The sequence below is a fragment of the Gracilinanus agilis genome, chromosome 2 (assembly GCF_016433145.1).
Source record: "Gracilinanus agilis isolate LMUSP501 chromosome 2, AgileGrace, whole genome shotgun sequence".
Lineage (NCBI taxonomy): Eukaryota > Metazoa > Chordata > Mammalia > Didelphimorphia > Didelphidae > Gracilinanus > Gracilinanus agilis.
Window position 1 is genome coordinate 51,909,963 of NC_058131.1, and position 22,106 is coordinate 51,932,068.

The following is a 22,106-nucleotide window of genomic DNA, read 5'->3' on the forward strand; positions in this document are numbered from 1 at the left end:
GCCGGGGCCGGAGACCCGGACCGGGACCGAGACGGAGTCCGAGCCCGAGCCCCGCACTGGGAGCGAGCGGGGCTAGCGGGCTGGGGCCGGCGGGCAGGGGCGGGCCGGGCCCCGCAATGGCGATGTTCCGCAGCCTGGTGGCCTCGGCGCAGCAGCGGCAGCACCCGCCGCCCTCTGCGGCCCCAGCCAGCTCACCGCAGCCCCCGACCGGGCCCGGTGCCGGAGGCGAAAGCGGCCTGGAGGCCCAGTACAGCTGCCCCATCTGCCTGGAGGTCTACTACCGGCCTGTGGCCATCGGCAGCTGCGGACACACGTAAGGCCTAGGCGTGCGGTGAGCGGGCGGTGGCCTCAGTTTACCTATCTGTAGAACTGGAGGCGGAAGAGAAGAGCAACCCCTCCCCTCGGTGCGGCCGGACTAGACGCTTTGTCCGCCGGGACTCAGGCTTGAAAGCGAGTGGTAGCGGCAGCAACGCTAGTAGTAGTAGTAATCTATTCCCTTCTCACTTCTTTGTGGTGGGGGCGAAGAGAAGGAGATGGGGGCTGCCAACCCCCACCTCTGCTGATAGAGGAGGGAGCTGGTGGGGTCGGAAGCTAAGACTCCCCTCCCCACTGCAGAAAGAGAAGTGGGACTGCCACCTCTGCCCTGCTGCAAGAGGGAGCTGGGAGGGGGTGGAAGCTGTGACCCTCCCCACCAGCCCTGTAGGAGGAGAAGCGAGGTGTGGGCCTTGTCTGACTGTACTCCCCTTGCCCTGCTAAAGGGGGAAGCTGTGACATTCCCCCCCCCCCCATGTTCTCTTGGAGAAGGAGTAGGGTCTGTAACTCCCCTTCCTTATAGGAGGTTCAGCCCTGCAAGGAGGAAGGTTCGTCGGGGAGGTCCTCGGCTTGCTCCCCCTAAAGAGAGTTAAGAGAAGCCCTTGCAGAGCCAGCTCCAGTGGAAAAACAAGGCTTGATTTGGGGGGAGGTGTTCCTTAGGGTTTAGTGAGGGAGGACCCTGGGAGTGGTACAGAAATAGGCCATCCCCTTCCCTTCTCTCAGCAATGACTTGTAGGCTCCCCCTTCTCAGTGGGAGGAAGCAGGAGGGCCTCAAGCCTTATTCAGGAGAGCAGAAGTTCAGTGTCTAAAATGGGAGTTGGCATGCAAACCAGATGGAGACAGGATAAAGGGGAGAGAATATCCCAAGGGAAGGGAGTAAGATGCCCACTAAGTGAGAAATACAAAAATGGGGGAATCAGAGGATCTAATTATCACTTACTAGCAGGGTGACCTTGAACAAGTTTAATTTTCTTTCAGTACCTCAGTTTGCTCATGTGGAAAATTGAGAGGGTTGGACAAGCCGACCTCTTGGCCCCTTTCCAGAACTCTGTCTTTGATTCTCAGATGGGGTGAAGAGCCTGAGGCCTCCTCCCAGCAGCAGCAGCAGCAGTTACTTAATGCCCAAGAAAAGATGAGGTTTTCTCTCAGGGCTTGGTGGGGGGTTAAAATAGGTTGTACCAGGCTGGGACAAGGCCCTGGAAGGTTTTGAAAACAAAGGAGGCTGGCTGAGTTTTCCCTGGCTCACAACACCGAGGGCAGGAACTGCTGTTTGCAGCAGTGGGTGTGTGGCTGCCACTCAACCCTAAGAAGGCGGCTGCAGTAGAGAGAGCCCCTGGCTTACCTCCTCATCCCCTTTAGGGTGGCAGCCAAGGTGCCCTCCCTCCCACAGGGATGCTCTGACTTGGCCTTCATTTGGGTGGGTATCATGTTGGCAGACACTCTCAGAAACAAATGTATGACTTTTAAATATAGTGTTTTCTCCATATGGTACTGTAAAGTCTAGAAATCCTTGGGGGAGAACTTTGTTGTAGCTTCTTCTGGTCCTATATTTAGAATCCTCTCAGTGTGATTCCATGTGATTTGACTTTGCTTGTTGTGAGCTCTCAGTTCCGTTTCTAGTTTAAAGAGATACTATGTGTAGGAAAGTTTTTTGACTGCAGATCTTTGAAATTTCAGTATCTTCTGCAGCCTAATGCAAATTAGGCCATTCTTTCATAAAAAGAAATTATGGATCCCATAGAATATGAAGAACTTTTTATGGAAGCTTCATTTCCAACCACCTCTCTAGCCAGTTTTCTTTGGGCTCACTGATTCACTGTCAGTATTCCATCTCTAGCTCCTTCCCCATAGAGATTCTTATTTTGCTTTTCTCAGGACTTGTGCCTCTCGTTAGTGTGCTCTTTTGATTTTTATTTTTTTTATCACTAAAGTACCATCTCAAACCAGCACAAAAAAAGGAATGAATCACAAAACAGTTTTTCCATTATCCTATTCTCCCATTCTTCTTATCTAGCACTATGCCAGCTAAGTTAATTACTGCTGCCTTGCATATTTTGTCTGCTTAGCTCCTCCAAACCCCTTGGTATTGCGCAATCACCTCCCACAAAATAGGAGGGTTTTTTCCTTTTGTTAGGGAAAGGCCCTGGATCATCCACGCCTATATTACCTTTTCTAACACTCAGTTGGAGGCAGGTAACTGGCTCTGGATAGAGCACTGGGCCTGGAGTCAGAAAAATCTGAATTAAGATTTGGCCCCAATGTGTGATCCCGGGCAAGTCACTTTACCTCTGTTTACCTTAATCCATTAGAGATGGAAATGTCAAACTACTCCAGTACCTTTTGCAAGAAAACCCCAGGGACAACACTTAATAATCGTAACTCTTGGAAGAGAATAGCTAATAATTGAAGGTTGAGCAAGCCTTATGCTCAAACCTAGAAGTCCATGGTGACTGCCTCCTTTTTATCATGCATACCTACTAATTGATGAATGGGAAGCAGTGCTCACAATCAGTAATCTCACCTGGTCTCATATCTGTACAGTCCTTAGGTGAATCCTCAGTCTCTCATTTGTAGGGAGATTTGCACCACTATCTTAGAACCAAATCCATATATCCAATTTCTAACCTTTGGATAAATCCCATTCATTTGGGGACTGAAGCCTATTTGGTTTGGGTGGCTCTAGCAGACAATCTTTTCTGGTAAGTAGGTAATTTTTAGTCTTAGACAAATAGAATAGAGTGTTTAGACTTGATTATATCCTGCCCTTCGCACTTACACCTCAATTTTTGCAGCCTTTTTTTTCCTTTGAATTGTGTCACATTACTCTTGCCTTCAAATATTCCCAGTTCATTTATTTGTTAAAGTAGAGTTATGAAGGAAACTCAGTAAAAGTTACTTGTTTGAGAGAGACCTCTGGGGCCCAGGTATTTCACAGACTTGCTAGCATCTGGTACACCTAACAGCAAGCATCCCAGAGGCCCCAAGGAAATTGGAGAGGTATAAGCAAATGTTTGTGTATATTATTAGAGATCAGCTGAAGGAGACCTTTAGGTGGATAGAATTAGTGGGATTAAAATCTGCAGGGTGCAAAGAGGGAAGAGAATCAGAGCAGCAGGGTGATAGGGTTAAAAGAAGCCTGGAATGAGGAGGAAGAGGTCTGGGGTTTTAGCCAACTTCCAGTACAAGTCACTGCCCTACACTAAGCTGTCATTTTCTCCTACATAAAATTAAGGGGCTGGCCCCTGTAATCTGGCTCTGTAAATCTGACCCTGTGCAGGGTGGCTAGACCAATTCCAGGCCATCTCCACCCCGCACTGTCGCTTCTCCAGTAACTATCTTCATCACCCTTCTGCCAAGACCTTTGGCTCTGCTTCCAAGTCACTCCCAGGTTAGCTCCTCCATGCCCCTGTGCCCCTCCCCTCTCCTTATTCCCCATTAGATTGTGAGCTCCTTGAAGACCCAGCCTTTCTTGCTTGCTTCTGTTTGTATCTCCAAACTTAGCACCACACCAGACTCTTGCCAAATACTTAATAACTGGCTCTCTGAAATGAAATAGTCATTGAAATAGAGGTCTAGCCTCCTGATTGGTGTCCTTTAGCCTCTGGCAGATGTCAAGAAGAGGGCCCCTATCTTTCCTCTTGGGCAGGATGGGGTTACTCTGGCACTGCAGAGTAGAGTACCCTACCTACAGATTCTTTTCCCAGTTGTCCCTGCTGCCAAAGGAGGCTTCACAGAGGGTGGGGGAAAGGGGACTACATAAAACTAAGACTTGGGTGGCAGATTTGACCCATTTTGCACAGACTTTGTATAGTTAATTGAGATGAGTCATGTGGGCTTATAAGACTCAGAAGTCAGTCCTTCATGGGGGCACCTTGTACCTTACCTCCACAGCTTGAGGCCACAGGAAATGTCTTGCCCCAAGGCTGTTGCACTCTTTTTAGGTCAGGTTTAATCTGGGATAACCCTGCCTTTCCCAAAGCTAGCTCTGAGGGCTGCATCTGCTGAGTATATAACAACTTATTTATGTTGGTCTTAAAGTTGGCAGAACTTCGCTTACATCAGATGTGTGATTTAGGTAGTGCAAATATTATCAGCCCTATTTTCTGATAAGGAAACTGAATCCCTATTAGGTTAAAGCCCAGCTCCTAAGAGCCTGGAGCAGGATTGGAGCCTGAGTCTACTAACTCCAGCCCTTGTCCTTGTAGGTTCAGTCTTTCAAATCTTCAGCTTTATCTGCATCTGGGAGAGTGGCTCATCCTGGTCCTCTAGACTCTGCTTCCCACTGCAGTTCCAGAGAAGGGGTTTCTTTTGTCCTCTTCTATGCAAGCAGGGTCAGTAACTTGACCCCACCACTCAGGTGATAAATACAGCTAAAGAAGCCCATGATCACCTGGATACCAGGACAAGTCCTAGCGAGCATTTATATTCATCTAGTCCAGCATCACTGCATGGTTGCGTGCTGGGGTGGGGGAGACACGACCTGTGCTTAAAACCTGAACTGAGCCAGGAGACACCAACATCCACAGCCTAGATGCTTTGTCCTGCTGCCTACCTCCCAAGGGAATGGGACACATTGAAATAACATGTCAGTTGATGATGATGAGAGAGATGATTATTTGAGTCATTGTAAGGCAGGTCTTGGTCACATATCAGATCAGCCAGCCCTTTCAAGATACCTGAGACCTCTTCCTTTACTACCTTCCCCCATCCCTCTGAAGTAAGTTCATTTAATTGATTTTTATTCTTAGCCCTTGTACAGTTTAATTGAGATAATTTTTATAAAGAACTTAGTGTGGTGTCTAGCACATAGTGGGTGCTGTATAAATGCTCTGTCCCTGCCTTTCCTTTATAAAGGGCTTGAGATAAGTTCAGACTTCAACTTTTTAAGGCAAATTGCTTGATTTTTCTTCCTTGAAAATAAGTGGCTGTGACTACTAGGAAGCCAGGCCTGGTTTCTCTCTTCCTCTTTTTCTGATTATGCAATGGTTTTCCTTAAGGTTTTATTTGTTCTCCATCAGTAACTGATTTTGCCTGACCAACTAGGATGGTATAGGGAAGGTTTTTCTATGGCTATTGTAATAATCAAGCCCTTGGGATAGGTATGGAGCCCAGCAATTGGAGTTTGAGAAGGGTAGTGCTACATATTAAACCACTTGTATGAGAGAGAGAGGAGAGAGCTCACACATCTCCCTTCACTTCACCTCCTGAAGAAAGTGACAAATGGTGTCACTCCCAAGCCCACGAGCTCTGCCCTGTGAAAATAACAACTGCTCCTTCTCTCTGATTAGTTTTTCCTTCCATTTAAGTGATGAACATACTTCTACAGTGTGGGAAGTCATTGTAAATACCAGCTGGAAAGGGTGTATGTGTGAAAAAGCAGGGAGAAGAGAGGAGTGGGAAGAAACCTGACTTCTTTTAGGAACCCAGAGTGCATGACAGCCTTTTGGAAGCAAGATCCAGGTGTCTCTCAGTTACCAGCATTTGGTCGCAGCCCTCTTTGCATCTCAGTGACATAATAGGAGTCCATGGCAGCTTATTGTATGGTGCAGGAGAGGGCCAAAGAAAATGAGCTGATGGATTCTGCTCACAAGTCTAAACATAACCCCACTTTGAGCATTGCCTCCTGCTCAGAAAGAACCCATGGAGCCTGGAACTACAGCTGTTTCTTTGTTTGCCTTTTGGATGCCAGTTTTTCTGTATGGGTGGACTAGATAGGAAGCTTGCTGTCTTAGAGGATTCAGATCACTGCTTCCTCCCCTTAGCCCTCAATAGACCCTTCACTGTGGATCAGCCCACCAACTACTTAAAGACAGTATTTCATCTTAATCTTCTATTATTCCCTTCTCCCAAACTTCATGCCCCACTTTCTCTAGCTAAACCTATGTTTAGACTCCTATCTGAGTATATATTAATGTTGCCTCTTTCCTGCAGGACCCACAAAACTTTGACAAGGTTTTACATCCCTCTAGCATTTGCTAAAGTCTTAAGGAGTGAGAAAATTAGACTGAGGTAATCAGACATCTAATCTTGTATTAGGAAACCAGACATCCCTTGGGTTGAAATTAACTCTTTAAGAGCCACTGATGCCCTTTCCCTCAGATGAGTTCTTGCTGTGGGGCATCTACTATTCCTCTTGCCCCAAGATCAGATTTTTCTGGAAGTTTTTGAAAGAAAAATATAGCCAGGACATTACCTGTTCCCTGCCATCCTCGGAAGGGGAAAGGATATGTGGGTGGAGAAGCAGGGAAGTGGGAGTTTTGCTCCACATGGAGAGAGATAGAAGGGAGTGGGTATCTTTTTTCCAGTTTTTTTCTGATGTGGTTGCAACCTATGGTTGTGTGAATGACCACTCTGGTAGAAGACTAACTTTGTTTCTCATTTTGGGCCACAGGATTAGAGAACTACAGGATGTTCATAAGGGGTGGGACTTTACCTGTCTAACCTCTTATTTTATAGAGGAAGAAATCAAGAAGAAGAGACTGACCATGGCCACACAATTAGTAATACCATTTGACCATCATATAGTATTTTAATGTTTGTAAAGTACATTATATAGATTATCTAGGTTGACCTTAGTAGGCACTATCCCTTTAAAGATATTATAGGGAACAGCTATGTGACTCAGTGGATAGAAAGCCAGGCCTGGAGTCAGGAAGGCATGGGTTCAAATCTGACCTCAGATACTTCCTAGTTGTATGACCCTGGTGCTATTATTATCCCCATTTTGCAGATGAAGAAATTGAGGCAAACAAGTTAAATTACTTGCCCAGGGTCACAGAGCTAGTAGGTATCTGAGCCTGGATTTGAATTCAGGTCTTCCTGATTCTTAAACCTGGCACTCTATCCATTGCCACCTCCTCATTGCTCCCATTTTGAGGATGAGGAAGACCCTAGTCTTCCTAGTGTGTTTGGAGGCATTAGGGAAGCAGGCGGTAGAGTCTGATATTCAGTGTTTATGAGCTTTTACTGTTAAACCTCTCCTTAGGCTAAGACTTCCACTAAAATGTTTTGGTCTTGGGACTACTTTCCTTTTATAAAATAAGGATCTCAAAGAGCATTTGTTTTGTGGGCTACATTTATTATCATTTCCCAAATTAGACATTAAAAATGGTACACTTTTCAACTCTACATTTAAAATTAATAAAATTAGTGAGGGGAGATGGCATTGTCTTACATACTTTTGCAAATCTCTTTCATTTCAGACAGAGGAGGCAACTGGATTTTCATACCCGCTTCTTCATTCATTCTGTTGTGATAATGTTGTTTTGGTTGAAATAGAAAAAGTCCACCCTCACATCCTGATATAGTCAGAAAGGGAGAACTGTTTTAATATTATTCAAATAGTTTTGAGCTTATGGACCCTCTTAAAAGGTTTTGGGACCCCCAGGGGTCCTCAGACTATACTCTGAACTACTGACTCAAACATTATTAATTAATAACATCAAACATCATTAATAATTGGAGAAGATCTTGGGATTCTTTGTATACATTTAGGCAGGTACGGTAATGTCATAACCCATTTACAGGTGATCTAACTTGAGGGCTAGAGGGGTTAATTTGTTTATCCAAGGTCACACAGTAAGTTCGAAAGTTAACAGGTAAGAAGACATCCAGGGTAAAGCCTTCTTGGTGCCACTTGCCCCAGGGACAGAAATTCCTCTTTTCCAAACAAAGGATGAACACAAGATGGATCTCAAACTAGGGACTAAGGGTGAAAATGTATCAGAAGCCAAAGGGGACCATTTTCAGGGTCTCACTGTGCTGCCCTGACAGCACCGCCGAGGCACTTTGGACAAAGCCTCTTCCCAGAAGGAAGGGCTCAGGAGTTGTGTTTCTTTGTAGATTCTGTGGAGAGTGTTTGCAGCCATGTCTCCAGGTGCCATCTCCACTCTGCCCACTCTGCCGAATGCCCTTTGACCCAAAGAAAGTGGACAAAGCCTCCAATGTGGAAAAGCAACTGTCATCCTACAAGGCTCCCTGCCGGGGCTGCAGCAAGAAGGTAACTTCATCGTGAGAAGTCTCCTGCACCCATTTGGCTCCACTTTTCAGGAGTGGTTAAATGTTCTCACCCATTAATTAGGAGAATTATGTTTCTGCCTTTGAATGCACAGCTCTCGTAAGGAATAATAGGTGGACTTTTATTCTTTTGTATTGATTTTTATTTCTCATGAGAAGTAATTTTCAGATTCTACCAGGCCCTTTCTGTCAAGCCACCTGGAACAAGAGAATTGTCTTGAATGGCTCACTCAGTTATAACCCATCCAGCCTAGAAATCAGCCTGTGGCAGTGATTGCTTCAGGAGAGCTGGGAACTTGGGGGTGAAACACTCATGAAATCACCCCTGGTGTTATGTAGGTAGTGAGTGAATTCACCCCCATGTCTTCTTACCAAAGCTTCTGGGATGACAAGATTTCTGATTCTACAGTCAGAGCTACATTCTTTTAGTCTCTGGCTAGAAGGAGACAGAACACAATTGAATAGAAAAGTATGTATTAAAAACCCATGTGCCAAGCACTTTGCTGGGAGACATTCTTAGGAAAGCAAGACTTGAGGTCTGTTCTCCAGAAACTCCCATTCTAATTTAAGGAAGGCCGCACTTGCATATATGGGAGTGTTCTGCTCCAGGGCAAACAGTAAGAGCCACTGTTTTAGCTAGAAGTAGTGGGTGTTGATGACTTCCTCCTAGTAGTGATGGGATTAGGGCAAAGGCCAGCCTTCTAATTGGGAGGCATTTAGCAGGGCTAGACAGAGGAGAAGAAGAGCCCAAGAAACTCCAGGGCCATATTGCTAGACCCTCTAACTTGACTCTGTTGTACACATTTTGCCCAGGTAGTATCTGATCCTCAGACATCATCTTCCCTGATATTAATTTTTTAAAATGTTAGGGAGTTCTATTTCTGAACACCCAACACCTTGTCTCCCAGTTACCCAAGTGCCTAACCTCACCAGCCATCTTTCCTTCTCCCCCCCCAAATCTGGTCTGTGTTGTCAAATTTTATTTAAAAATAGTTCTTGGTTAGCCTTACTGCTTCTTGTCTCTACCGTCTCTGGTCTTTCAGGCCATACTCAAAACTATCTTTCTGAAACATAGGATTGACCCAGGGGAGATGTCAGTGACTCCCTGTGACCTCTGGGAGAAAATACCAGTTCCCTAGCTCTAGCATTTTAGCCTCTTTGGAGTCTGATTCCAGCTTCTCTTTGCATATTTATTCACCTAACTCTCCTTTCACATGTTAAGTATTGCTTTCAGAAGGTCACACTGTATACATAAACTCCCTAGTTCTGCCTCTGAATTCTTATCTTCAATATTCAGTTCAGATACCACCTCCACCTTGAAACCTTCCTTCTTTATACCCCTCCCCTAATTACCAGTGCCCTCCTTCCTGTTCCCTCCCCTTTATGTAGGATCCACCTAAGAGGAATGTTAGTCCCTTTGGGGCAGCTTCTTTTGTCTGGCCTTCCTCAGGGCCTAGCACATCCCTTGGTAATGGGCACTTAATGCAGATTTGCTTACTTGGATTGAATTTAATTGAGTGGATATATCTGAATACCCCTTGCATCCTTTTTAATCATTCCCCATTGGTTTTACCTAACAACCGACCTACTTTGAATTTATATATATTTGGGGTCAATACAACCTCTTGTGTTCATAATCTCTACCTTGTGATGAGGGTGTACAACAGGGTTGCATTTCTTTGACCTAAAATTGCCAGTGACTCATTTCAAGGAGTTGCCTTTTCATTCTGCCATTCACTGTTCCTCCTTTTTAAAGCCTTCCCTGTTCTATGTTTTTCCATCACCTCCCTCCTCTGCCTTCATCTCTCCAGACAAAAGAGATCCTACGCATTGTAGGTTTTCCCATCTCCTTGATCTTTTTTGCTGTTCTTCTCTGAACTTTTACTGGCTTTCTCCCATCTTTCCTGAGAGGCAATTACCAGAACTATGGACAGCTCATAGTTTTATGCAGGCCTTTGTTCCTCACTCCCAAAGGCATTCCTCCTGTTTTTGGCTCAGTGGCAAAGCCTTTGCACAAAAATCATCTGCTTTGTATCCCTTTTGGTGTCCAAAGGGTTTGTCTGAATACAATCTGAATGTAACATCCAAAGCCTTCTACTCTGGTAAGCCTGTGAAATGCCCAGAGAAAACCACCTCTTCCTCCTGCCTTTTGCATTCTTCTAGGTGACACTGGCAAAGATGAGGTCGCACATTTCTTCCTGCATGAAGGTCCAGGAGCAGATGGCCAATTGTCCCAAATTTGTCCCAGTAGTGCCAACTTCCCAGCCTATTCCCAGGTAAGCAGCCCCAGCTGAACTTTCCTTCTTTGACGTGAATCCTGATAGTCTGTGAGACAGAAAGAATGGGATGGGATCTGCAAGATTAAATTCTTTACCTGAGTTGGTTTAGGTCTCTTCTTGGGAACCTTTAGCAAGCCTTGAGGATGAAGTACAGAAACCTTTTTCTCAGGAAGCAGTCAGCCTTGTGATCTGTAAAACAGAGCCTCAGTTTTTCTGTCTATATGGGGATAATAGTACTGGATCTACATACATCATAGGATTGTTGGGAAGGAAGCTCATTACACACATTAAAGCACCATAGTGAGTTATGCTTAGTTCCCCTGTCCTATTGGTCAGCTTCTTCCAGGAAGAGGAACCCAGACACAGTGTCCCAGAAAATGCCCTGAGGCATTAGGTGAATTGTAAGGTGGTGTTGGGCTTCTTTCAGGATGGGCTACTAGAAGTTCCCCTTTTTGATTTCTTAAAATCATTCTTAAAAGTTTAAGTTCTTAAAATGCCCAGCCCTCCTTCCTGATATTTACTGTCTGAAGGTTCTTTGAATGGTTCTTCTCCAATTTCCATTGGTCAAGCCCGTAAGGGATGAATAGCTTAAGAGGGCAAGGGTCCTACCTCCTCCCCCAAAGGCTTCAGATGCTGGGAGGAGAAAAACAAGGCAACCAAACCTGAGAGGCAAGAGATGCCCAAGGAGATCTCAGGGCAGGAGACCCCTCAGAACCAGACTGATTCTAGCTGTAACAGTTTTTTATTTCGGAGAAGAGGTGTTAACTCTGTTTGCTCAGTTCCCTTGACTGATGGGCAATCCTAGATTCTGCCTTTGGAGGTGGGGATTGGGATGGCAGCAGCATGAGTAGTGGCCACTAAAAGTAGAAGGAATAAGTTTTGAGAACCATTTCTCTGTATCTTCCTGTTGAAAGAGTGTGAAGCCCTGGGAAAAGAAGCTAAGAAGAGGCAGTATTTGAGCACAGCAGCATTGATTTCTCTGTCCCAGAGTAGAGTAGGCCCTTGTCAAATGGATCCATATAGTATCCCCTTGTGGCATCATTAATCATGTAGGTGGGTCAGAAGGTGGAAAGATAGTAAACACTCAAGACCTGCTCCAGGGTAGTAAGCAGTTCATGGGCATGGACCAGCCTCAGTAACAGCCATTGTTTGAAGCTGCTCAATGTTTTGGACCTCATTTCTTCATCTGCAAAATGGGGGCATTGACCTGAAGGATCTCTGAAGTTCTTCAAGTGCTAGTTCTAGGATCTCTGTCAGCCTCTGCCCCATGATTCCTGAACAGTGGTTGTCTCCACCCTAACTACCTCTCTTCTCTTACACACTGCTCAGCAATATCCCAAACAGATCCACTTTTGTCTGTCCATACTGTGGAGCCCGAAATCTGGACCAGCAGGAGTTGGTGAAGCATTGCATGGAGAATCACCGCAATGACCCAAACCGAGTGGTGAGTGTGCTCTGGGCAGAGTTCCCATGTGGGCGTAAGATCAGGGAACATGTATACACATGCTAGTAATGATGGCAATAGTTCAGATTTAAAATGCTGCTTTATAATCAGTCAGCAGCCGTTTATTAAGTTCATCTACATGTCAGATACTGTGCTGAGCCCTGGGGATACACAGAAATGTAGAAACAGTTCTCAAGAATCTCACCGTCTTATGGGGGAGACAGCATGCTATACTTGTGTACAGGCAAGATGCTGATGGGGTAGCGGATAAAGGCATTAACATTAAGGAGGACCAGGAAAGGCTTCTGACTCCTTCTGCTGGGAATTAAAGTGAGCTTTGCAAGAAGGCAAGAGTCAGAAACAAAAAGAGAAAGCATTCCAAGCATAGGCTGGAAATGAAGGTGACAGGTCACAGTGGATCACATGCAAGGAACAGTGAGGAGGCCAGTATTCCTGGATACAGAGGATGTGGGGTTGGGGATGAAGTAAGATGTAAGAAGACACCATTGCAATGAGTAGGAAGGGGTCAGATCAATAAGCACTCTAAAGGCCAAGAAGATTTCATATTTGATCTCAGATAACTCTTTTTTTTTTTTAAACCCTTACCTTCCATCTTGGAGTCAATACTTTGTATTGGCTCCAAGGCAAAAGAGTGGTAAGGGTGGGCAATGGGGGTCAAGTGACTTGCCCAGCTCAGATAATTTTTTTAAAAAGTTTTAAAGAAAGATTTTTTAAGAGCCATAAAAAATGTATTAAATTTTGAAAAGAGATAATAGGGAGTCACTGTAGTTTCTTAAATAGAGATGGGTTATGGTCGGACCTAAGCTTAAGGAAGGTCAGTGTGACAGCTGAAAGAAAGCTAGGCTGAACTGGGGAGAGCTTAGAGGCAGTAGTCTAGGTGTTAGGACCTGGTCATGGTAGAGGAGAAAGAAAGGGATGTGTATGAGAGATGTTTCTAAGGTAGGATCAACAGGGCTTGGCAATACATTAGGTTTGGGGGATGAAAGAGAATGAGGAGTCAGGGGTGCCAGACACCTAGGCTGCCTGCCTGGGGAACTGGGAGAATACTGGTACCCAGTAAGAAAGTGTGGAAAAAGGGAGGGATTGGGAAGAAACGTTTTTTTTTTTTTGTTTTTGTTTTTGTTTTTGTTTTTTTTTAACTTACCTTCTATCTTGGAGTCAATACTGTATATTGACTCCAAGGCAGAAGAGCGGTAAGGGTAGGCAATGGGGGTTAAGTGACTTGCCCAGGGTCACACAGCTAAGAATTGTCTGAGGCCAGATTTGAACCTAGAACCTCCTGTCTCTAAGGCCTGGCTCTCAATCCACTGAGCTACCCAGTTGCCCCTGGGAAGAAACATAATGGGCTTAGTTTGGGACATTCTCAGTTTAAGGCATCTACTGGACATCTGATCCAAGATATCCAACAAGCAACCAAGACTAGAGGTCAAGAGAGTGGTTGGTAGGGCTGACTTAATGAGTCTGAGGATCAACGTCATAGAGGTGTTCATTGATCCCATGTTGCTGAGGAGATCACCAAGCACAATAGTACAGGGAGAAGAGGGTCCAGGACAGTCTTAGGGTCCCCCACAGTTAGTGCGTGTGGCCCCGGTAAAGGTCCAACTACAGAGCCTGGACCGCAGAGAAGAGCGTGAACATCAATGTCAGAGTTCAAGAATGAGGGTTGAGCAAAGGCTCAATTGGTGATGAAAAAAGGCCTTGACAGTGAGCTTGGAGACAAGTTTCAGCTGAATCATGAGGTCAGAAACGAGTTGAGAGGAGAGGAAGGAAGTGTAGACGAGTGCAGTTGACTTGTTCAGAGTTCAGCCACAGAAAAGAGGAAAGATAAAACAATAGCTGGGCTGGATGGAGTAGAGCAACTGACAATTTTGTGAGAATGGGGAGTTGTGGTCATGTATGCAGGCCACCAAGAAAGTGGCCACTGGACAGGGAGAAGCTGAGACTACTGAAAGAATAGGAATGATGGAGGGGGCAGTCTGCCCAAGAAAAGAAGAAAGAATGGGATCACTTGCATATAGAGAGGTTTGCCTTAGCCAAGAGAAGGGGGGATGAAAGAAGGAGATAGTGGCAGAAACCATCCGAGGCATGGGAGATGAAGAAGAGGGAGAAAAGGGAGCTCTCACAGTGGCTCAGTTTTTTCAGTGAGCTATGAGACTAGGTTCTCAGCTAAGAGGATGGGGGCAGAGAAAGGATGAGAAGGTTTGGAAAAGCCATGGTGGTGAGGGAAATAGTGAATTGATTATGGAGATATAAAAGGTAGCCCTCGCCACATTGAGAGCCCAGTTGAGATCATGTACCATAAATTAGAGTAGCCCTAGTCAGCATGATTTTGTCTTTTAGCAGGATGCAAATAGGAGAAAAGGCAGCAGGTCAAGGGAAGTAATCCAAGGATAGGGCTTGGCAGAATCATTGATAGGAAAAGGGGACTTAGAGAACAGGGCATGGTAGAAGAGCTCAAGATAGAGAAAGGAGGGTGTAACACATGGGAGGTGTCAGCCTGGGGAAGAACTGAGGGATGGAGGGATCTGAGCTTATGATGAGGACGATGCAGTAACAACTCTATCAAGACAAGCAGCTTTGAAAGCTGGAGTCACTTGGGCCAGTGTAATGATCATTCTTAATTCCAGAAGGTCAAAAGTGACACATGCTCTCCGTGACAGAAAAGTTAGGGATATAGGATGCTTAATAAGTCACTGTTCTGCTTGATGATGCAGGTTACAAAAAATTGCTTTTCTTTTCCTTTTTCCCAATGGGGAAAAAAGGAAGAGGGAGAGAAAATAGTTTCTATTGTTTTTGTTTTTTAATGGAATAGAACATGCTACAGATTTGAAATATCATTCCTTTCAGATGAGGTTACTGTATTAGTTTTAATTTGTGTGAGAGCCTTCTCCTGGAATAGGGGTCATCAGTAAGTGGTTATAATGCAAGGGGGAAACTAGGTGGCTAAATGGATTGAGAGCCAAGACTAGAGAAGAGAGGTCCTGGATTCCAATCTGGCCTCAAACACTTGCTAGCTATATGACCCTGGGCAAGTCACTTAACCCCCACTACTTAGCCCTAACTTCCTCTTCTGCCTTGGAATCAATAGACAGGATTGATTCTAAGATGGAAAGAAAGGGTATTTTAAAAATTTTTGTAATAATTTTTTAATAATGTACAAAATACATCAAACTTTTGAAAAAAGGAATAAGGTTAGGCTTTGTAATTCTCTTCTATTACTATAAATATTATATAATGCTACTTTATACTTTATACTTTTTTTTTTGTACTTTATACTACTAGAGTTAGATGTAAGAATTTAGGAGTTCATGAACATTGAAGTCCAACACATGTGAGTGATGGCAAGATTAAAAGGGGATGACCTTATAGAGCTGAGGACCCTGTCATGGGAAATGAATAAATTGAGAAACTGGGGAGATTTTTGGAAAACTTGAGTCAGGAACTGAACTCATAGAGGAAAGAAGAGTGTCCTGGAGGTCAGGATGCAACAGCCAGCAGATTCTCCATTAAGTGATAAATATGGATTGAATGAACCGCATAAGAGGAAAGGCTGCTGACCTGAATGATGATGATGGCAGAGGGAGAGTTTGGAAGTGGCAATGGGGAGTACTCATTACACAAGGAGCATTCCAACCTCTTTATCTCCAACCTCCAAGTGAGGAGTGGGAGGAGAGGAATGGAAGTGTAGCCAGAGCTGGCCAGGGAGGCTTGTGGGGAGAAAGCAGACCAGTGGCAGGAGAAGGAGTCATTGTTGCCAAGGCAGCATCCCAGGGTGCCAGGCTACTGGGGGGGTCAGTGGGAGAGCTGGGTGGCCAGGCCCTGAAAGGATGACCCTATCTTAAAGACTAAACAAGAGGCCCAGCAAGGCCCGAGTTAAAGCTCTAGTGATTACAGGAGCAGAGATTCAGGCTCAGATCTCCAGCCTCCCAGTTCTGCATTATCTGCCACACCAGGTCATGCCAGCTTGTTTGTGGTCAGCTGTGCTGTTGCCACAAAATTCCCTTCCTGCATTGTTGGCCCTGGTTCTGAAAACTTTCTCCTTGGCCCTGTTGGTTATCCTGGTGTAAAGGCGAGAAAAAGCCCCTTGGGTCAGTCAGTGGTCAGTCAACAATCCCTGAGTGAGCTCCTGTGTGGTGCACATCTATCCGTAGTCCTCAGGAGGAGACTGGGCATTATCTCAAGGAGAAGTAGGTCTCGTCTCCCCACATTGGCTTTACACCCAGAAGAAGGGAACACAAAAGTCTAGTAACTGTGATTGGAATTGAGGGAGGGGAAGGGAACACCGTGTGGGCAGAGAAGGCTTGGTGGCTTGGTGGTGAAAAAGTCCCCTACGGACATGGGGGAGAGGACGTCGTCATCCCCAAAAGATTCTGTGTGAGCCTCTTCGTCTCAGCTGCTTACCATCGGGGTGCCCAGCACCGTGCTGAATGCAGGCTCTCAAACTTGAGGTTAATAGGTCTGCTTGGCTTGTCTAGGTTTGAGGGGTGGCATCAGGGTGCAGAGGAGCAGGGGGGCCACTTGGGCTGTCCTGACATGGACTGGAGCCTGATTAGGCCCAGCCTTCACTTGGGAAGTGTGAGCTTCTGCTCCTCCGAGGAAGCGCCGGGGCCTCATTGGGTCTTGTGTTTCAGGTCTGCCCCATCTGTTCAGCCATGCCCTGGGGGGACCCCAGCTACAAGAGCGCCAACTTCCTGCAGCACCTCCTCCATCGACACAAATTCTCCTATGACACTTTTGTGGTGAGTGAGTGCCCGGCCCGGGCTTGGGGAAGGGGAGGCCGCCCTCCATTTCCATGCCTGGGGTCAGGCGGTAAACATTTACAGAGCACCTGCTCTGTGCCAGGCACCAGGCGGAGAGCTGGGGATGCAGAAAGAGCAAACGTCTGCGGGGTGATGAGAGGCCCAGGAAAGAAGAGGGGCTGGGGGAGGCTCCCGTGGAGGGAGGAAGTGTGTCCTGCTGGAGCTTAAAGGCCGCAGAAGCCTGGGGCTCTGCCCCTCCGGTCACTCCCCAGCTTTCTCCCCTCTGACCGCCTCGGCCTCCTCCTTACATTTGGGTAGAAAGAGATGCCTAGGCTTAGAGGGAGCCTCAGCTCTGGTCATCCCCTCTTGGCAGTGCCTCCCCTTGTCCTCTGGGTCCGAGTAATAGAGTGAAAGCCTCCCCAAGAGCAGCCCCAGGGAGGGGACCCCAGAGGCAGTGATTCTCCCTCTCCCAGGGTGTCCCCATTCCCTCTCCATCAGCAGCATGGCGGGGCAGCCTTGTAGTCTGGTTGAGGGCTGTGCCTGCCTTTCACTTCCATCCTCTCCTTGCTCCGGAGCCTGATGGTCTGAGGACCCTCCTCCACTCTCGGGAAAGTCTTTGAGCTCTCTAGGAATTTTATTGTAAAGATTGGTTTGGAAGGAGTCGGCGGTTTAGCTTTTCACCTACCAAGCTGCCGTCTTCCTAGGTTGATTTTTGACCATTTATCCTCTCTAGGAATTGGGTTTGAGCCTTTTCTTCAGATTCCCAACCTCCCCACATGTCCCCCCCATCAGCACCTGCTCTCCTGGTCGTAATAATCACAAAAGCGCCTTGTCCTAGCCAGTGCGCAGCATCACAGCGCATCCGAGCCAGAGAATTCTGAGATTTGAGCTGGAAAAGACCCAGAAGGCCGTCTAGTTCCCTGGGTTCATGGACCAGGAAGCTGGGTGATGGGCAGGACTGTGCCCGGCGCCTCGGCTTACTAGCCCTGCCCCCAGACTCCTCGGGCCAGCAGAGGGAGCAGCCTCCAGAGCCGCCCGCAGGTTGTCATTTCGCTCCCATTAAGGTGCTGAGTCAGAGCCTCCCGTGGCCTCCTCACCTCGCCCCCTTCCATGGGCTTACCAGCCCCGGCATGTCTGAAGGGCGGCCTCTCCGCGGCCCCCAGGCTTCACTGGGCAGCGGGCCAGCCTCTCGGGAGAAGAAGGGGGCTCCTCACGTCATGCTAACATGCCACGAGTCCTCGAGTGGGCGAGGTCTAGAGAAGGGAATGCCCCCGGCCATCCTCAGAGGGAGGGGGCCGCAGCTCCTGTCTCCGTCTGGCCAGGCTCTAGGCCACAGAAACCCTCTGGGCAGAGCCTTGCGGGGAGCCCTCCAGGGATGGGGAGCGCCCTGTCTCCCAGGGCCACTCACCTCTCTTGAGGACGGGGCTCTGGGAGTGGAGGAGGAAGAAGGGGGGATCCCTTAGACTGACCTACGTGTGCCTCTGTGGCCCCCACCTCCTGCTTCTGCATTTGTGTCTCTTTCATGAGAGCCCTTCACGCATTTTAGAACTTGATCTTTCCCGAGGAACAGTTCAGAAGAACCACAGGCTCGCAGGCGTAGAGCTAGAAGGCCCCTAGAGCACACTGCACCAGGAATCAGTGGTACAGGCAGGATTAGAATCCAAGCCCTCTGCTCACATCCAGGCTTTCTGTATTCCAGAACCTCAGTTCATGCAGGGGTGTCAGGATGGGGCCGATGCTAAGGAGAAAATTTAAAAAGGCTGAAGTAAGACTTCAGGACAGGAAGAGGTATCACAGCCCACCCCCATGGGGTTTGTTAGACAGACAAGATAATGGCCTTCTGCAGCTGAGAACCAGAGGGGTTAAATTTTTACAAGGAGTAGAGGATTTATTGGCGTAATTAGGGAGTTAGGCCCGACAAGAGATGACTTGGAGGAGGCAGGGAAAGGGGCCCCTGACATATTGAAGCCCTGAGCTTTGTCCTGAGTGTCCAGCCAGAAATGGTGGCTAAACATTGCGATGGGTAGATTTAAGGTACATGAGAAGGAAATCTTGCAAATGCTGAGAGCTTTCCAAAAGTAGAACAGCTGTCCTGAAAGGTGGTGAGTTCCCCATCTGTGGAAGTCTTCAAGGAGAAGCTGGACGGCCCCTTGAGGATGTCCTAGATGGGATTAGAGGCAGCGAGGCACCACCACAGATGAAGCACTGGAGTCGGAGGACATGTGAGGGGAGCTCTAGCCCCAGACCCTGGCTAAGTGGCCCTGGACAAGTCACTTACCCTCCTCTGGGGTGGTCGTGAGTGTCCAGGGAGCCCCCGTTTGTGAAGCACTTTGCCAGCTCCTACAGAGCTTGTTTGTGGCTTTCAGTCAGCCGTGGTGTTTAGGTAGGCGTGAGAAGCGCAGATCCAGATGGTGTGATTGGGCAGAGGGGGAGGCGGTGGTTGGGGGCTGGGCACCTGGTTCTGGGAAGACCCTGCGCTGTCTGGACGGTTGTGTTTCTCCCGCCGTCACTCGCCATGGATGGGCCCTCGCTCTGCGTGTCGCTCCGCGTCTGTCTCTATCTGGCCATTCTTCCTTATAGCAGCACAGAGATTCTCCCATTTCTTTACCAGGATTAGGTCAGACTTCTCCGAGTTGATGGGCATCTGCTTTATTTCAGTGTTACTCTTAACATTTTGGTGTGGGTGAGGCTTTTCTCTGTCTTCAACTTTCTGGCAGTCCAAGCCCAGTCGTGAGACTGCTTTTTCAACAGTAGGAACAGAACCCTGTGTGTATAATTCCAAATGACTTTCCAGAAGAATTAGAGCAATTCACAGTTCCACCAACACTGTATGAGTGTGCCTGGCTTTGGGCACCCTCTAGCATGAACGGTTCCAGCTTTACCATTTGGGCCAGCGTGTGGCAGAGCCTTACTAAGGCTTTGGATTTGCATTTCTCATCGGGGCTCTGGAGTTTTTTTCTTTATGGTTCCTGGTCGTTTGTATTTCTTTTTAAAACTACTTACCTTTTGAGGACTAACTTGATGGATCTCCTGTTTATACTCGTTCTCTATCCCACTTCTTTCTTCCAGGACTATAACATCGATGAAGAAGCTGCATTTCAGGCCGCTCTGGCGCTGTCCCTCTCGGAGAACTGAAGGCAGCCGCGGCTGGGCCCAAACCCAAATCTGTGGTCAAAAGTCACCTTTTCCACATGGAGGGACAAGAGGCTTGCTCATTCTTCAGCATTCCCTAGCAGTTAGGCCTCCCCGTCACCTTTATTTGAATTGCACCTTTTTTAATAAGGTGGAATCTTTATTCCTTGCACAAGGAGAGCAGGCCAACCCCAGGGGCCACCCCTCAGTGCCCTCCCACGGGTGGGAAAAGATTGCTGTGCCTTTGACCAAGTCAGAGGTTCAGTCTGAACGAGGACTTTCACCTCTCTTCTGGCAAAAGGGAAGCTCTTTGTTGGGTGTTGGGAAACCCAGAGGATCCCTAGAGGGCAGCTGAGTAGACAGAGGAATGTTTAGCTCTTGAAAATCTGAGCCTCAAGCCTTGAGCTGTCTTTTTTCCTCCACAGCGATGTGGCTTTCATGCTTCTAAAGATGACTCCGTGGAGAGCCCTAACTCTATATTATTGCTGATCCAGACAGGTTAGACGTGAGGGACTGGAGAGGTGAGAGAGGAACTTGGCTGAAGACCTGAGCGCGAGGAACGCTTTCCCAAGCCCCATCCTAACACCTGGCATTCAGTAAAGTTTCCACCTTGCTCATTTGGTACCAGCTTTTGTGATACTTAGAGATTCTGGCATTTTTCTATATTAACCAGTGTGATAACCTTTTCACATTTTATAGAGCGAGGAAAAAGCAGTTACTCTTCATATTGCAATATCTGTGTTTGACTAGGAACAATAGTATTTTTATGGAACATTTAAAAAAATATATTTTTTAAAAAAAATCAAAAACAAACCTAGGATAGGATCAGCATAGGGGGAGTGATAGGGAGCCCGGGGAAGCCAGAACCAAAACTGGAATTAAGAGGGGTTTTTCCACTCGTGCTTGTGTGATTTTTGAGGTGGCCACGTTCATTAGATTATTTCTATATTTTTAAGGTTTTTGTTGTGTCTGTTTACCTTTTGCTAATAACAAGAAAGAGGCTCCCAGCCCACTGTGCAAGCAGCGATGCTGCCGAAATCCCCGGGGCAGGCTTGGCTGCTGGGCTTCTGCGGGCCCGGCCCGACGGACCTTGACCTAGTGCAGACAGCGGAGCGGCTCCCAGGCTTAGGGAAGACCAGAGCAGAGGGGAGAAGGGAAGGGAAGGGGCGGCTCCCTGCTCCCTCTCACCACCTTTCCAAAGAGGCGTGGGGGCGGCCCAGGCCAGGGGAGCCGTGGGAGCCGTGGGCCAGCTTTCCTCAGCAGCACCTGCGCTCAGCATTGGGGTTTGGGAAGAAGTTCGTTAAGCTTTCTGGTTTGTTTAATGATATAAATTATTGTTGTCTTTTTTAAAAAATAAAATAAAAAGTTTGAGAGCATCTTCAGCCAGATGAGACGGGTGCCCTTTGTTCTCCGAGGGCCGTTTGGGCGTCTGGAGAGCCCGTCACGTCGGACTTCCACAGGGAGACGGGCTCGCTGGCAGGCCCCGGCCCAGCCTCGGGGCCCGAAAGGGCCTCCTCCACACAGTCCTTGGCTCGAGCCCACGCCGCGGCTCTCTCATGGCTGTCTGTCCTGGCTTACGGCGCTCTGAACGGCCCCTCGTCCCCCGGCCGCCTCCTGGTGGTTTCTGTTCTTTGGGCTCTGGTGAGCGCTTCGAGCTCCCTCGGCCAGCCATCTGCTTACCCTCGCGGCGGCCTTTGTCAGGGAAGGAGGCCCCGTCTGAGAATGAATTCTCGGGCAGTCTGGCCGCCCAAGCCTTTCCCCCAGAGCTGACCAGAAACGCCAACACGTGGAAGGATCGCGCGAGGCAGGCCTTCAGGGCCTGATTGGAAATCCAGCCAGAATTTGGATTTGAGGACAGCCGTTGGAGAGGGGTGCTCGGCAGTCCTTTCTGACCGGAGCAGGTAGCTGGGTGGCATGTCGGAGTCGGGAAGACCTGGGTTTGAATCCCGCCTCACACCAGATGTAGGACTGGCTGAATCGCTTCACCTCCGCCTCCTCCAAAACGGGGGCGTTCATACTGCCTGCCTCCTAGTTAGGAGGGAAAATGAATTGTAACGCTCTTTGTCAAGATTAAGGTGCTCTTGGTGGATGCTGGCTAACGGGGGTCCTGGTAAGTCCGGCCTGCGGGGAGCCTCGTTCTGTTGGAGTTTGACACCACGGCCT

The 22,106-nt window shown here is 47.7% G+C and overlaps 1 protein-coding gene across 2 annotated transcripts; it reads left to right on the forward strand.

The window, feature by feature from the left end:
• The first annotated feature begins 27 nt into the window (after positions 1 to 27).
• On the forward strand, positions 28 to 21,325 carry RNF166 (ring finger protein 166). Of its 2 annotated transcripts, XM_044660530.1 has the most exons (6): positions 28 to 313; positions 8,155 to 8,311; positions 10,492 to 10,604; positions 11,937 to 12,051; positions 16,704 to 16,811; positions 19,881 to 21,325. In XM_044660530.1, the coding sequence occupies exons 1-6, from the start codon at positions 117 to 119 to the stop codon at positions 19,944 to 19,946; spliced, it is 756 nt and encodes a 251-aa protein (XP_044516465.1). In that variant the 5' UTR covers positions 28 to 116; the 3' UTR covers positions 19,947 to 21,325. The 2 variants fall into 2 exon arrangements, with proteins under 2 accessions (XP_044516465.1, XP_044516466.1); XM_044660531.1 differs by lacking the exon at positions 8,155 to 8,311 and having other exon boundaries at positions 45 to 272; positions 10,537 to 10,604.
• The last annotated feature ends 781 nt before the right edge of the window (positions 21,326 to 22,106 follow it).

Excerpts from the sequence above, each read along its gene's own strand:
- RNF166 (XM_044660530.1), top strand. The coding sequence starts at position 117 with ATGGCGATGTTCCGCAGCCTGGTGGCCTCGGCGCAGCAGCGGCAGCAC. Across the intron at positions 8,312-10,491 it reads GCCGGGGCTGCAGCAAGAAG|GTGACACTGGCAAAGATGAG; the intron begins GTAACTTCATCG and ends GCATTCTTCTAG. Across the intron at positions 10,605-11,936 it reads ACTTCCCAGCCTATTCCCAG|CAATATCCCAAACAGATCCA; the intron begins GTAAGCAGCCCC and ends CACACTGCTCAG.